The 16,617-nt window shown below is 36.7% G+C and overlaps 1 protein-coding gene and 1 long non-coding RNA gene across 3 annotated transcripts in view; one reads left to right on the forward strand and one right to left on the reverse strand.

Moving 5' to 3' along the window:
- The window catches only part of LOC137078812 (uncharacterized), a 172,462-nt gene extending 165,979 nt beyond the window's left edge, over positions 1–6,483 (forward strand). For both annotated transcript variants that reach the window (XR_010905350.1, XR_010905348.1), the window contains one exon: positions 4,311–6,483. This is a non-coding gene — a long non-coding RNA (uncharacterized lncRNA). The remainder of the gene's footprint in view (positions 1–4,310) is intronic.
- On the reverse strand, positions 1,662–16,554 carry slc17a9b (solute carrier family 17 member 9b). Its single transcript, XM_067446509.1, has 13 exons — positions 16,080–16,554; positions 15,162–15,359; positions 14,178–14,317; positions 12,939–13,038; positions 12,723–12,853; positions 11,491–11,587; positions 9,336–9,432; positions 8,966–9,053; positions 8,619–8,653; positions 8,245–8,360; positions 8,013–8,068; positions 4,017–4,046; positions 1,662–3,864 (listed from the first exon to the last, which is right to left on the reverse strand). The coding sequence occupies exons 1-13, from the start codon at positions 16,208–16,210 to the stop codon at positions 3,686–3,688; spliced, it is 1,398 nt and encodes a 465-aa protein (XP_067302610.1). The 5' UTR covers positions 16,211–16,554; the 3' UTR covers positions 1,662–3,685.
- Positions 16,555–16,617: the final 63 nt, after the last annotated feature.

Below are 16,617 nucleotides of genomic sequence, written 5' to 3' on the forward strand. Positions count from 1 at the left end.
TATTTTATAAATTCCCATTCTAGATCATATTTCAACTTAGTTGAAAATCAATACCCCCCCCCCCCACACACACACACACACACACACAATTTTGACTTTTTCCTCATAATTACAACTTATCTCATATTGAATTTATCCCTTAGTATGTCATCATTTAGAAATGATCTTACACATTTTTACTTAACTTTTTTATATTAACTTTACTTTTTGTCACAAACCCATCTCAGATTTCATCTCAAGCACTTCACTGAAACTGCTGTTTTCTTGGTAAACAATTTGTTAACTTTCGAAAAACAAATACAAATCTTTTTTTGTGTGTCATTGTGGAAATGATAGCACGATTAAATAACATCAACCAAGTAACATATATTGATATGTATTTAAATCATGTTTTGTTTCAAGTAGGCCTATTCTATATTCTTAAAACTTAATTTATATTTTTTCTATTTTCATCTTTTAAAACACCATCCCAGCTTGGGACTAGGTAGCCTAAAACAATAAAACTGCATCTGTAAAATGTCAGAAGTAGCCTATCACTGAAAACTATTGTCCACATGTACACACACAGACAGGGCATCCGCACATCACCAGAGATCTGGATATTGTCACCTGTCACTCAAACAGTTTGGACATAAACCGGATCAGACTCAGAGCCTGAGGATGTTATTCTCCGTAGTGCTCATAGAGTTAAAGTCTTTCTTTCACACGTTTTTACAGATATCAAAATGAGTGAAGTATCTAAAACTAAATATAATTTCAGATACTAAACAATCAGGCGCTGTGAATAGCCTACTGAATCACACATTCCACGTACACGTTATCTTGTAGCTACTGAAAACTATACGTTAGATTTTAAATAAACTACCTAACAAAATAAGCCACACATACATGTTCTCTTGAACCTTCTTCAGTACGTGAATCACCTCTCATCTTCAGGTGTGTGACACAGTGTCGCCCACTTTGCCCCAGGCCCTGATCTCACCCCCCTTCCGAACGCCATAGTAAGCGGCATCGCCATCTGTCTCTATGGTAACCTGAGAGAGTCCCGTGAGAGGGGTGACGGATGCCTGGCACACGCACACATTGCCAACTCACCAGCATGGCACGCAGCGACCTGCCATATGGTGCCACCCCATATATCTAGCGACAGAAGCAGAGGAAGACCTGCATGTCCATCCGTGCTGATATAGCTCTGGAATTACGACAACAGTGTGAACAACTAGTTGTTGCAATATGGCTCTATATGATTAATTAGCGCGCTAGCATTTCCAGTACTACTTGCAGGCATATTTTAGACTACTCGGAATGTTGAGCTTCACGAAAGTGTCTGTTAATATTATCGGAACTGAAATAACGTTACACTAAAGAACCTCTGTGGAAGTTGTTGGGTGGACACAGCTAGTGAAGTTTGACTGGACATTGAGGTGTAATGATGCTACAGTCAGGAGGTGTTAGCCATGACACTTCAGTTAAATGCACGCATATGCCCGCCCTCGCACTTTCAGTTGCACGCATAAAGGCCTCTTTTCAGCATTTAAATGTTTGTGCCAGAAAGTTAGCTGACTGTAAACCTCTGAGGCAAGGCCTCCAAACTACGCTATGTTCTGGACTTTGCTGCCCCCTGGTGGTGGGGTCCTGAGTAAATTAATACACAAAACATATTTCCCTTGATAAAATATAGTTTTATATTTCAACAAAATATGCTTACAAATACAGAATACTGCATTTACATGGTTTTACATTTCTTTTTCATGTGACAATTGTCTCTAAAATAAGAATGCTGTAATTACTTTTTCAGCAAAATCTGTCATCCACAGCTCAGGATGGTATGTGACATTGCATTAATTCACAGCTCATCTATAGTTTGAGTGAGATAAGTTTCATAAGGAATGACGCAAGCGTAATAAATATGCACTAATGCAGGTTATTGTCAGCTGTGATGATGAAACAAGCCCCACAATCATAATCCAGTTATGCAGAACAGTCTATTGTAAAACAGTAACACATTATATTATATATATATATATATATATATATATATATCAAATGAAACATTATTAAATGGAACAAAACAATATGTGAGATGCCATTTCCTTAAAGCTGCATCCGCCAGAACAAGAAAACATGAGGGGAAAGGAACCAGAGAAAACATACAATGTGTATAAGGAAAGCGATAATCCTATAATCATTTTTAATCTAACCTCTAAATCAAATGTAAATCAATAAATATAAAATAATTCTGAAATATTGTCAACTGTATAGATTATACATACAGTGGTATCTAATCTATGTATTTTTTATTTTTTTTATTTTAAATGTGTGTGTGTGAAAATCATTTTACTTATGATTTTGTTATGGGGAAAAAGGGTAATTTCTTTGAGTCCGTTGCAGAGAAGTTATATAATAATTCAAGTGCTTCTTAGCAAATCTGTCATGATCTTTCCTAGCAGTAGGCCTGCAATAACAGCAGAAATGTATCGCATATTTTAATGCACATTGAAATAAACACAGCTAAGCCTTCCTAGGAACTGGTTTTCCTTCAGTTTTTTAAAGTAACTTACAGTAACATTTATTTCACTCCTCAAAGTAGTGACAAATGGGGAATGGTAGATTTACAGCACAAGATATGAGACAAGATACTTTTGTGACTCTTTCTGCATAATTGAACGTAAAAAAAAAAAATAATAATAAAAAGCACTTACAGGCTAAATATTCAAGTTGTATAACTTGAATTGAAATAGGTTTTGGTCAAATTGTTAAATTCAAGATCTTGTCTCTGCATAACAAAGCTTATCACCATAATACATTCATTTCATTGTGCAACTTCTTGGTCCAAACAAATGGCCCACCGAGAAAAGGTCCTGAATAATTAAATCAATCAAAGACAAATGAAACTAACAGTTTGTTTCAAAGGCTGAAACAGAAACTGCCTTTAAATATCAGAAACTGAGAGAAAGGAAATGCTTAAAGGAATCAGCCAGCTAAACTTGTTTAACCAACGTTTAACAAAGCATTAATGACAGTAACTTTCTTTCAACTGGGACAAATTCCAATTCTACAGTAACAAAAAAAAAAAAAAAAACAGTAAGCTCTTTCAACAGCTCCTACCTTGTGGAAGAAACAGATGTCTGAGATGAGGTAACTTTCAGACTCTCAAACTCAACTCTAGCTTTTGGCCTTCATCTGATTAAACAGACAGTGTACTGCAGGTTTCTCAACTGCTTTGGTCACAGTAATGATGATAATAATCCGACTGCAACTATAAACCAGCACAAGTGCTACAGGATAAAACAGAAATTAATGAACGCATGGACCTTGAAAATATAATTAGTAACACTCTTCATACTGCGGCTCCTGGTGATCTATAACAGATCTATTGAGCATCTCCAAAAGCTTTCCCTACATTCTCTTCTGCCAAAGAAATGCCAAACAGATAGCAAAATGGTCAACAGTCACTGGTTTCTTCACTATGGCTCTTCAGAAACCATTTTGCTATCTCTTTGGCATTTCTTTGGCAGAAGAGAATGTAGGGAAAGCTGTTGGAGATGCTCAGGAGCCTCAGTATGAAGTGTGTTCCTCCTTCTCTGAGCCAGTCATTTCCTTCCCCATCCCTCATACAGAAAACGTAGCCGATCCGTAAGCTCCATATCCGGATGGTGTAGCTCTGCTCCAGTCCCCCATGCTCTCAGATGTGGATGTTGTGGTAACGGCCTTTCGATAGATCTATGTCCACTCTGCGAGCTTCTGCGAAGCTTAAAAACGTGGCTAAACCCAGCAGATTCACTAAAGTGATGAGGCCGAAAACTGACGCCCAGGAACCACTAGCCTCGATCAGATACCCTGAGAAATACACCATGATGACCCCTAACAAAGACACAAACACACACACACACAACAGCATTAACACGTACAGCATACTAACAATATACCTGTAAAAAAAAAAATCTGTCCCTGTTATTTCATTTGATTTGAAGTGATTAAAATTACATTTAAAATGTAAAAAGGTATGTTCTTACCTGTAAAAGCCCCACAGGTATTCATCACCCCTATAAGAAATATAAACATATTACAGATTCAGAAAAGACATATAATAATGAGACACTTATAATATTCACTGTACTGTGTTTAAATAGAAGATAATCCTATAGCGGGTATGCACGTGACATCATCAGCCGATGAGGAGTGGCAAAAAAATGAGTGGTAGTATTTCAGTGTGAATACCGCTAAAAAAAACACATCTATAAATGGGAAAGAGCTTTGAGATTGACAGTATAAATAGATTTGACAAGAAATGTTGTATATTATTACAGATTGCCGAAAGCTACAGAAGCAAATGGATCGCTGTAATCCACAGAAACAACTGGACTCCAGGCAGCGAAAAGTGGATTCGCAGTTATTATGTGTAAATCGTACCCTCTGTATTGTTTTGTTACATATTGAATTGACAACTCGTCAATTAAATATTGAACATTTTATATTCTGCATTATATGATGTTTTTAAACAGACACTGAAAGAAGTTTTAGGGCTGGACGATATGACATTAAAATTGATACAAGCGATCACCTGGATTTAGACCTAACTATATTGTATTTATATAAAGGTTTCAAAGGCAAATTTGCTTCATGCATTTCCCCGGCATTAATAATCAGGCACATATGTCAAGAAACACGATTCCTGGCTGCATGTCAATATCCATGGATCACTGGATCTCTGGTAATTCATAAGGAACACTTATATCGAGTCTAACCTTTAGTTTAGATAATCGTTTGTTTAACTCGCATTTTTAGAGTTTTCCTTATTAAATTCAGTCATGCAGCCGGCTGAGGGGGCGTGTTCCAGCGGGAAAGTGATCTCAAGGCATACCCTCTATTGCTCATTTTAAAATTACAATAAATCTGCTCACATTAAGAATTAAAAATATAATGATAGTCCACAACGCATTTATAACAATGGCACCCTATAAAAATATTGTTTGAATCAGGGTTGGTTACGGTTAATTAAAACTATTAGAAAACATTTTCTTACGTACAATAATTAAACATTTTTAAAATTGATTAGTTAGTTAGTTAGGTAACATTTGTCATTTTATTTTGTTTTAAGATGTACATGTACTTAACGACTAGCTGAAACATTCTAAGACTGAACTCGACACACTTCAAGACTCACTAGAGTGGATTCCACTAGTATTCTAGTCTTTGACAGACAGAGAGGAGCACAAACCCATGACTGACTCAGTCCACTACACAACAGCCTAACTGTACACACGGATGTCAACAGGCAGCTGCCGCCACTTATTTGCAGTGCAATTGGTGCAGGAAAAACCATGCAGACAACATTGCTGGTTTCATTTATGAAATGTTAAACGTAACATCCTGCTATGTTGGGTGCTGCTAATAATTTCCACTAAGTTCCTATCGAATTTATGTTTGAAAGTAATTTGGTGGGGACAACTGTTGAAGAAAATGGAATTGAATCTAAATGTTATGTTCATGGTGATGGTAGATATTCTTACGGTGATTGTAAGATCGATAAATTCATTTTGAATAAAATATTTTTTCCATACAGTCCTGTTTTTTCCCCTTTTCTTTTAAATAATTCTATTAATCACCTGAGTCACATTTCGTATTTATTATTCTCAAATCAGGAATTAAAAACAGTTTCATTCCGAGCAAAAATTCGAGACTCAAAATGTTATTTGTATATCTTAATTTACATTCTACATACAGTAAATGTACACTGCTCCAAATATTCTATTTAACAGGATTTTCAACACTGGAAACTCCGAAAGAAGAGCCGCAGAGATTTTTTGACTCTGTTTTTCCTCATCATATTTTCTCAACTATATGTAATTAAATATGAAATTATTTTATTTACAAATGTGATTTGTTTTTGTTAGACTATATAAATTAATATTCAGAATCAAGCGGCGTTATAAAGCCTAAATAAGTTATTTTTCTGTTAACTAGAATGCAGATTAAAAAAAAAAAACATTTTGTTTTTTACTTTTAAACTTTACTTTTTTTGTCTGCAGAACAAAATTAATAAAAACAATTAATTGCAAAATCAACTTATGAAATAATATAAAATAAACATTAAAATAAGATGAAGATGTTTGACAGGGAATGCATTTTCACATCATAGTCGCAAATATTAAACATGTTTAGAAAAATCTTTGTGAGGATGACAGCTGGTTCTTAAATTCTGAGACTAGAATATTTATACACCACACACTGCAAACACCAATTAGGCACAAGTGGAACAGACCCAGTTTGTTTGGTCATGATCATCCCGACCAAATTATATTCATAATCTAGCTGACAGTCGTGTAGTGTGTTCCCGGATTTAAGCTCAAGTATTAAATAACTAAAACATGAGCAAAAACGATATAGACAACAAAAATGGCATAGACAATTACTAACACTTTAACTAAAATTGAAAAGGAAAATATAAAAAACTAATTTAAAATATTAATAAAAACTCCATTAGTACAGTTTTACATAGTGTTTAGAAATCCACAATGATGAAATACATGACTAGAAATTAAAAATTGTTTGCAGGTGCATTTGAAATGTTTGAACTAATCATCTTGTAATGAATGTGATTTCATTTCTACTTTCTTAATATGAATTATCATATAGGCCTACAGTAAGACAACAGTAGCCTATAAAAATAGGCTACTTCATTTGACCCATAGACCGTAAAAAAATATGGACGACTCGACATCATCCGTTTCCGCTTGCCATATTTGAAGCTTTCAGGCGGCCTTGCACGGCGCGGACATCTTGGGACCGAGTCTGCGCAGTAGCGATTTCGGGACCGGAGTTGCGCAGTAGAGCGCAGGAAGTAGAGCAGGAGGTACAGTCGCAATATCAAAAGCCCGCCCACACTCTCGCAGATGCAGAACAATTAATTATGTTGGTGTGAAATAAACAGTTATGGAAATGTAGAAATTAAAGCTAAAGCTCTAATCTGCTCCCAAAAATTTCGAAAAAAGTCCGTTAGTGCCTCAGTGACAACTTCACTCAGAGAAGACGTCAGTCTCAGCTGTCAATCATGACGTCACACCCCCCGTTTTTATAGCATCAAATAACTAACTCAAACTAAACTCATTTTTAAAACGAACACCTGAAATGAAATCATCGTGATGATAACTGCCTTCAGTGACATAAACTAACTTTGGGGGACAATTTTTGAAGTGTAATTTTATTATTTAGTTTGCCTCACGTCCATTAGAAAACACAGAGGGGCGGCTATACTGGGACCGGTCACCGGGGGGCGATCGAGGCGCGAAAGCTTCAGTAAATGAGAGGGAGACTGCAGGCTTGATTTGACCTAACTGAACTTTTTTCTACAAATTGTTCATAGATATTAAGTGCAAACAACAACCATAATCAAAGTACTCGATATTCAAAGTGCAAATTTAGACATTTTTTTATTCAAGCATACAGATACAGAGCTAAGAGATGGTTACAACTGAACTAGATAGCTTTAATATTGGGAGAAATTCTCATGCCTCAGGGAGCCGCTTTCAAACAGCGGTAACTTATTGAAATCACGTTGAAATGAGGAAGTCTGTCCCTTCAGATGCGCAATAAATCCTCCGCCATGCTCTAATCATGAATCAATACGCTGATTCACAACCGTTTTAATCTTTATTTGAGGATTGAAAACAAACACGGAAGACAATGCTGAATAAAGTCGTTGTTTTTGTCATTTTTGAACCAAAATATATTTTTGATGCTTCAAGAGATTCTAATTAACCCACTGATGTCACATATGGACTACTTTGACGATGTTTTTATCCCCATTCTGGACATGGACAGTATAGTGTGCATACATTTGCATACGCTCTCGGACTAAATATAAAATATCTTAAACTGTGTTCTGAAGATGAACGGGTGTGGAACGACATTAGGGTGAGCCATTAATGAAAGAAATTTCATTTTTGGGTGAACTAACCCTTTAAGTGTGCAATCATAGTTTGCGTTAAAGCAGAGATAATGATACTTACCAAACAGAGCACCAGCACAGGATGGAGCGAGATCTTGAACATTCACTGAAACCCCACTATACAGAAAGAGAGACTTGTATGTTCACATTTACATTCATGCATATGGCACATACTTTTCATTAATGTTTGCATTTCCTGGGACTCAAACCCACAACTTTGCGTTTTCCAGTGCCAAAATCTACATTTTTTTTTGTTTCAATGTATGTGTAAGCAGTGCGTGGCGTGGCATTACCTGTGGCTGAATGTGGTGAGGCCCATAGTAGCAGACACGAAAGCCACAGCTGCGGGGAAGGTATTGGTCCCGCACAGGAACAGAGTAAACACACTGGACACCCCCATAGAGAAGAACTGAAAAACACACAGATCAATGCACTGTTATCTATTATACTACATCTCAAAAGGACATTAAACTGATCATAAGTGACAGTAAAAACATTTATGATTTTAGAAAAGACATATTTCAAATAAATGTTTTTCTTTTGAACTTTCTATTCATCAAAGGACCGTAAAAAAATATATCAGTTTCTACAAAAATGTATATATTAAGCAGAACAACTGTTTTCAACATAAATGTTTAATTTGAGAGGGTGTATATTTCAAATGTACCTGCATGAGTTTTCTCACTGATGCCGTATCAAAACCTTTAAGAGACAAAGAAAGGGGCGACCGTTTGAATGTGTCAGGTGAGGAACATTTAACAGATTTTATAAGACAATTACAGTTGTGTAGACTTGACATATACAACACCGTAAAACTCAAACAGACACGTGACATTGGTGGGAAAGAGCAAAGTCACGATACAACAATGATTACAGAGCACAGCCGTTGGCGCTAAAGAAAAAAAATCATGGACTATTTAATTGCATCTCTCATGTCTACCAAAAAGACATTGATTTGAGGAACAAATGTGAGCATGTATCTTACAATGCATCGGTGTAGTATGCGTTTCATACCCTGACTGATTAGATGGTCTGACAGGCATCCACTAAATAGGGAAGAGGGGATGGCCACAAACCATGGGATCACGTTAAACACCCAACCCTGAGGAAACACACACATGCAGACATACAATTAAACACACAGACAGAGACACACAATGAACAATACGTCAGTCCAACGCATGTAGATATACAGTTTTTGAGGAGCCCTCTGCTGGAGTTCCACCAGAACAGCACCGTACTAACATCTCTCTCAGAAATGAATTACTGGAGATTGTTGTTCCCACATTGGAGGAGAGAACTCCCAGTATGCAGACTGATATTCTTTTGCTTTGGCACAGATCATGTTCTCACACACTGTCTAAAAGAGCGCAGTTCATTTTACCTTGGCATCAGGGAAGGTGTCCTTGAAAAATGTTGGCAGCCATGACAGCAGTGTGAAGAAGGTGCTGGCGGTGCACAAGTGTGTAATAATGACAGCGCTGGAAAAAAAAGAATGAATTACACTAATGCAGCCTGTCAGAAAAAAGACACTGAAGGTGCACTCAGTCATTTTTTCCTCATTCAAAAAGTTTTAAAAAGATAAATAAGTAGTAATATTTATATTATAAAGTAATATTCATAATAAATGACAAATATGTTTAGAATTTTATACATGTCATTACATGCAGGGGCGTAGCCATCTTTTCAGAAGTGAGGGGGACAGAAATGTCGTATTACCATTTTTTTTTTTTTTTTTTTTTTTGGACCAATATAATTTATCGCATCTCTTGCTTTTAATTGGGCAAGATATCAAATAGAATGGTGAACAATAATCAATAATTAATATCTATAATATTATTCTCCTATTCTCCTATTTTTTTTGCCAATTTTATGATTGGTGTATATACTACAAACACTTCTGCATTAAGACTCCATAGATTTTATGCAATGTAATATATATATATATATATATATATATATATATATATATATATATATATATATATATATATATTCTGATGTAACTCATCTGTTCTCTATGTGAATATATAGTAAAATGTAATTTATTCCTGTGATCAAAGCTGAATTTATCATCATTACTCCAGTCTTCAGTGATCCTTCACTAATCATTCCCATATGAGGATCTGATGATCAACACACATTTAGGATTATTATCAGTTGTGCTGCTCATGGTGATGCTTAATTTTCTAAACATTTGTGGTAAAATTAAAAAAGAGAGAAATTAATACTTTTATTGATCAGACATGCATTAAATTGATCACAAGTGATATTTTTAATATTACAAATTAGATAATTTATTTAATAAATGCAAATAAATGCTGTCCATTGAACTTTCTATTCATTAAAGAATCCTGAAAAATAACATGTAGGCTATCATGGTTTCCACAACATTTTGGGAAATGTTTTCAACACAGATAATAATCATAAATGTTTCTTGATTATGAAATCCTCATCTGAGAATGATTAGTGAAGGATCATGTGGCACTGAAGACTGGAGTAATGATGATAAATACAGCTTTGATCACAGTAATAAATTACTATATATTCACATAGGGAAAAAAAGCGGTTTTAATTAGTAATAATGTTCAAAATATTACTGTTTTAACTATTTTCGATTACATAAATGCAGCCGTGGTGAGCAGAATACTAAACATTAAAAAAGCTGCATTATTCATATGATAGCCTACTTTATTGTCAATAAATAGCCTACATTGAGATGACTTAAAAAACACACATAAAGCATATATTGTCGCAATCGTCTGATTGTCGTCGTCACGTTTCATCACTCATAACGATTGTTTTCCTTCAGCTGCAGCTCCAGCTTGACAGGGTATTACGAATCCACTTTTGGACTTTCTGTGAGAGCGCCCTCCTCATATTAAGATTCGGAAAAAATTACAGGTCATGCATAGATAATTTTTTGTCTCTGAGTTTAAATCTTGATGTATTCACATTGGTTTCTATGTAAATACACTTGCCCCTGACCTCAAGAAGCGCGCTATCAACCCGAGTTTAGAGAAGGCTGTCGTTAGCGTCCCTTGCCCGCCCCCGCGCAGGGTAACGCTGGTTCGAATCCCGCTCGGAGCGGGTCGACTAGGATCGGTGAGACCCAGTAAAAGTGCGGGGGACGAAAATACATTTTATTAAAAGTGAGGGGGACACGTCCCCCGCGTCCCCCGCGTAATCTACGCCCATGATTACATGTATAAAAGTACAGTTGGGCAGTAATGCAGAATTTTTAAAATCTTTTATAATTACTATCTACTTTTCCTTATACAATTTATAATTTAAAAAATAAAATCACAAAAAACAGTGTGCAGTCAGAATCGCTCAGCCATGTTTGGCTGACGGGACAGAGAACTGTTACTGTGTTTCTGAGTGCTCTATATATAGACAGACATGGAGCGGATGTGAATCAGGCCTTTATGGGAGCTCAGTAAAGACCCTTTGTTCAGCCTCCACGCTCTCTTACACACACACACACACACACACACACACACACACACACACACACAGTATTCAGGTGCTAATCTCACCACACAGCTGGCTGTCTGAAGAGACGCAGCCAGTTTCTCTTGGACAGTTTGGACTGGGTTCCAGCGCTGCCCAGAGACTCCAGTGTGATGATGGGACCTGACAAACACAAGCACAATATGCCTTTAAACAGTTGAACAGAATAACAGCACTGCTACAGTGTCTGATAGAGAGAGACACTTAAAGTACTTAATTAACATCAACATATAAAATAAAATAAAAATTATATAATACACATACACACATACATGTATATAACCAAAAATGGCATGAACAGCATAAAGGAAAACAATTACCAAATTTCCTTGCTACACAGTTCTCTAGAATTATTGATTCTGACTGGCCAATTGTGGCAGCCGAATATTTTACATATTTTAGTACAGCAACACAAATATGGAATCGTTACAAAGTAAACTACCATCAAAGGTTAAGAAAGGATACAATACAATTATCAAAAGTGACAATAAAGATATTTAATTTTAATGTTACAAAAGATATTCATCAAAGAATCCTAAAAAATATATATACATATTTATAAATAAGAAAAATTAATGAAAATAAATAAATAAATTGTATAGTTTCCACAGAAATGTTCCTTGGTTTCCTCATTACCCCAACAGGCCACCCGAATCAGAACTTGATTTACTCCTCAGCCTTGACCCTGGTCAAAAACGGATATCTACAATCTATGGTAGAGTAATGTCCCTAACCTCATTTTCGCTTGATTCCCTTAAACAAACCTGGAAGCAGGACTTGGGCACGGACATTTCTTAGGACCAGTGGAAAAAACATACTTGGCTTAGTTCATTCTTCATCTATTTGCCCCAGACATGCCCTAATACAATGTAAAGTGCTTCACAGAGCCCATTTCACTAATGCCAAGTTGGCTAAATATTTCCTAAGAGAACTGATGCCTGTAACCGATGCAGACAATCCCCAGCTGATCATCTTCACATGTTTTGGTCTTGCCCGATGCTAATGGACTGGTCAGATATTTTCAAAACTCTTTCACAGGCCCTTAATATTATCATTGCCCCTAATTATCTGACTGTTCTATTTGGCCTTTTCCCTAACCGGGATATACCGGTCACAGCACACCACGTCATTGCCTTTACCACTTTGTTGGCCAGACGCGCCATCCTCTTTAAATGGAAGCATGCAACAATCAGACCACAATCAAAATCAAAATGTGAGATACCTAGAGATGTTTACGACTCGTGTATCCTGTACATACCTTCTCCTTTGAGCAGATACTTCCACATGCAGTACGCCCAGAGCACAGACAGAAGCCCAGAGACGTAGAACACACTCTCCCAACCGTACAAGTCCAGCATGAGAGAGCCGACACCTCCGATCACCAGAGTCCTACACACACATGCAGTTACACACATTCAGTGTGAAAGACATCGGTTACATTTCCACATGAAACAGAGACAGATCAGACACTAACCCCAGGTATGAGCCGCTTCCTACTGTGCTCATGAGGAAACCCCTCTCACTCTCCACCACCTTCTGAGAGCACAGACTGGCCAGAGACGGGTAGTGAACACCTGAGTGCCAAGAAAACAAACACACTCATTTGTGGGTTGCCATAAGTGGATTACTATTGTTTTCATGCTATGACTAATAACCAACAAATATACCAACTTATACCAAAAACAAACACACTGTGGTGGTAGTAATAAATAAAGAATTAATTAGAAAAACAATTAGTAAATAGATTAACTTATTATATATACTGATAAATTATATATTGAGCATCCTCACACTTTAGAAATATTCTCTTTGTATATTATCCTGTATTGTAGATTCCATTTTATAATGGGTAAGCAATATTGTAATTTTACGATTTGTACCGCTCTCATAATTCTGAATAATAATGTTAATCTGTTTGCTGCTTTCATGCCATGTTGCAATTTACAAGATGACAATATTCATTGTAGCCGCCCATGTTCTTGGAATCATGCATTTCTATGGCAACAGTATTAACACCAAAAGAGTTCACAAGTTATAATTATGAGTTCTTTACAAGTCGGTATCTCATAATTATGGTAATTCTGACATGGTCTGTGATCACACCTTGTATTGCTTTATAACAAGCCTGGACAGTGTGATGTCATTAATAACTTTTAGCGAACTTAAAAATGTCTGAAACAAAAAGCCAAACTGCGTCTCCCTCTACAGTCTCAGAAAAAAACAAAAGCGGTCACTGGGGCAGTAACTTTTTTAAAAGGTACACTTGTGTTCCTACAAATATGTATCCTCGGGTACAAAGGTGCACCTTGTGAAAAGGAACCACCCCAGTGACAGCTTTTGTACCTTTTTTTCTGAGCGTGTATGCTGACAAAGGAATCCCTAGTTTCAAGAGAATACAACATCAGTTCAATGACATCGTCAGCATGATTAACTTTCAAGGCAGAGCATGATAGTGGTTGGCATTTAGCAATTTGTAATCATTTACTAAGCAAGCGAAGTTCCCCCTAATAACAGCACAGCTCTGCTGCGGTTTGCCGTGAACAACAGCCCCACTTAGAAAAACACTGACAACAGCTGAATAATGTTTTGTATCTTTCTCCAAACTTCAACTATTATTGTACTTCAATATCCTTAGATACTCGATAGTACACAATCCACAAAGCACGACAGCATAGTTATGCAAAGTTCGTTGCGTTCTAGGACGATCACTCACCCTGCAGCAGGCCCATGAGGAAGCGGCAGACCGTCATGGAGACGATGGGCTGGGAGCAGAAATGGGCTAAGATCGGCGTGAAGGCCGTCATTGCCCCCCATGCTGCCGCTGACAACAGCATCACTTTCTCTCCTCCCACCCTAAACACCAAACAAAGCAAACAAAAACACAAGCATTTATGAATAGGACATCAAATCCACAGATGGGTTTTTGTATTGAAAATGTACTTTTAAATATTTCGAAAGCAAAACAGACATCCCATGCCGTATTTTAAAAACTTTGCAGTGCTGTTTCAGTCCTTAGATCTGCAGCATGGGACCAATGCAGACAAGCGATTCATTGTAAGCTTCATTTGCATCGCATACTTCGTTATGTTCAGTCTTATCTCTGGGCAGGTTGTGGCTCTCTGGTGGCCACTAGACTTGGAACATTTTGTAAAATTACTGTATTTTAGCTCACAGTTTAAATGTGCATCATATTATGTACTCTTGCAGTAAGTTCTTTAATATTATTTTAACGTATAAGCAGAAGGCATTAAAAATAGTCTTCATAGTTGTTTGCATATCACCCAAAACCTGTTAGACACAAAAATTTAAAGCAGTTTCGACAGAAGGTATAGGATGACGTTTTAAAATAGTCACACCCTTAAACCAGAGATTGTGTCACATTAACCTAATATGTACCAATACATGCACTGAGCACTTTCTCTTTTTTGACACCTTAAAAATGTCTACCTTTATGTATTATGTGATGAGTGATTCCTTGATAAATGCAGTATTCATTCATTTATTCTGTTGATAGACTGCTGATGCTAATTTTAAGTGATCCACTGTTAAGTGACTGTTGCCCAACTATAGTTACCTTTATTTACATTCTATCAAATATTAACTTTAAAAATCTAACAGCCTAGAACTCAAGATCCAATATGTTCAGAACACATTTAATTTCGATCTAACAGAAACAATGGAGTCAGTGTGCTCTAACCTGTCACTGACGTAGCCTCCAAGGACCTGAGTGAAGCAGTAGCCCCAGAAGAAGCTGCCCAACACCATGCCCGTCTCTCTCTTGGACCAGCTGAAGCGCTCTGCCATGCTCACTGCACAGATAGGCATGGCAACACGGGCACAGTACAGCAAACATGTGCCCAGCAACAGCACCACCGTCCATATCCTCGCTACAGGCCTAGAGACAGAAATACAGCTGGTTTCCTATCTTTACACCAAACAAGATTCATATGAGAAGTTGTTACAGGCCAAAGCACACAAATTCAATTTCTAACTTGCAGGTACCAATCTAAGTTAATTAGTTCAGATCCACTAATGCTGACGCACTTAGTTTATCAACCTTTTGACTAAAAAGATGACCTGAACACCAAGTTTAACAAGTTCATTTTAATCTTCTGATTTAGAACCGAATTATAATAATTAGTATTATTATTCATTTACACTTTACAATAAGGGTCATTTGTTAACATTAGATAAAATGAACTAATAATTAATAATACGTATAAAACATTATTATTACAACATTTACTAATACATACAAGTTTCTGAAAACTGAAATGTGATAATATTATTTAATTAACATAATCTAACAATGAAAAGCGTTTTTGTAACTTTAAATGTAAGTTAATACTAATGCATACTCGTGTGTATTTTCCCATTCGAAATGAAACTTTTAAAATAAATGTGAAATAAATAAAGAAAAACTGACATTACAATAATATTTATTATGACTACTCATAATTTGTTGCATTTGAAATGGTTACTTGTGTCCTAGAATAAATTGGCTTTATATACAGTAATATACCTTGTTATATTATCATCACAGAAATGCACTTATTTGCATTCTACTAATAAGCATTATTTATACAATTAAAGTTTGGTGAGGTGGTGGTCTCACCTTGTCCAGTTCTGACTCGACTCTGCCCACTTCTTCTGTGATCCAGCTTGTCCGATATTTTCTGCGGGATTTTCCTTAATACTGGCCAAATCTGGACAAGAGTTCTTTCCATGTTTTTGTAGAATTGCCATTCAACGACAAATATATCCGTTTGTACCTATCTGCTCTGAAGTCCTCTCGGGTCAGTCTTTGCGAGCGTGACAGGCAAAAAAGCAAAGCAATGAAAACAATATGTTTCTATCCCAGTTTCTTCGCGGAAGCATCTCCTTATAACATCCCTGCCGCATCCACTGCGCTCCAGCGATCGGCATAAATGAGCGCACTTTCGGCTTTCACAGCTGCTACAACGCAGCGGGAGGAAATTCTGCTTTTTCCTGATTCCTGAAGTGTTGATGGTGAACCAGTGATCCACGTGTCAGTTTCTTTTTTCAGCCACGCAGTTCCTCCAACCACTGGCGCTACAAACCAGGAAGTAACGTGACTCAGCCCCTTCCACTCATAATAACAATACACCAGTCATGATTTCGCCTCTTGGGCA

Source organism: Pseudorasbora parva, chromosome 6, assembly GCF_024679245.1.
Source record: "Pseudorasbora parva isolate DD20220531a chromosome 6, ASM2467924v1, whole genome shotgun sequence".
NCBI classification, from domain to species: Eukaryota; Metazoa; Chordata; class Actinopteri; order Cypriniformes; family Gobionidae; genus Pseudorasbora; species Pseudorasbora parva.

Excerpts from the sequence above, each read along its gene's own strand:
- slc17a9b (XM_067446509.1), bottom strand. The coding sequence starts at position 16,210 with ATGGCAATTCTACAAAAACATGGAAAGAACTCTTGTCCAGATTTGGCC. Across the intron at positions 8,654-8,965 it reads AGACCATCTAATCAGTCAGG|GTTTTGATACGGCATCAGTG; the intron begins GTATGAAACGCA and ends TGTCTCTTAAAG. Across the intron at positions 4,047-8,012 it reads CTGTGCTGGTGCTCTGTTTG|GGGTGATGAATACCTGTGGG; the intron begins GTAAGTATCATT and ends TATTTCTTATAG.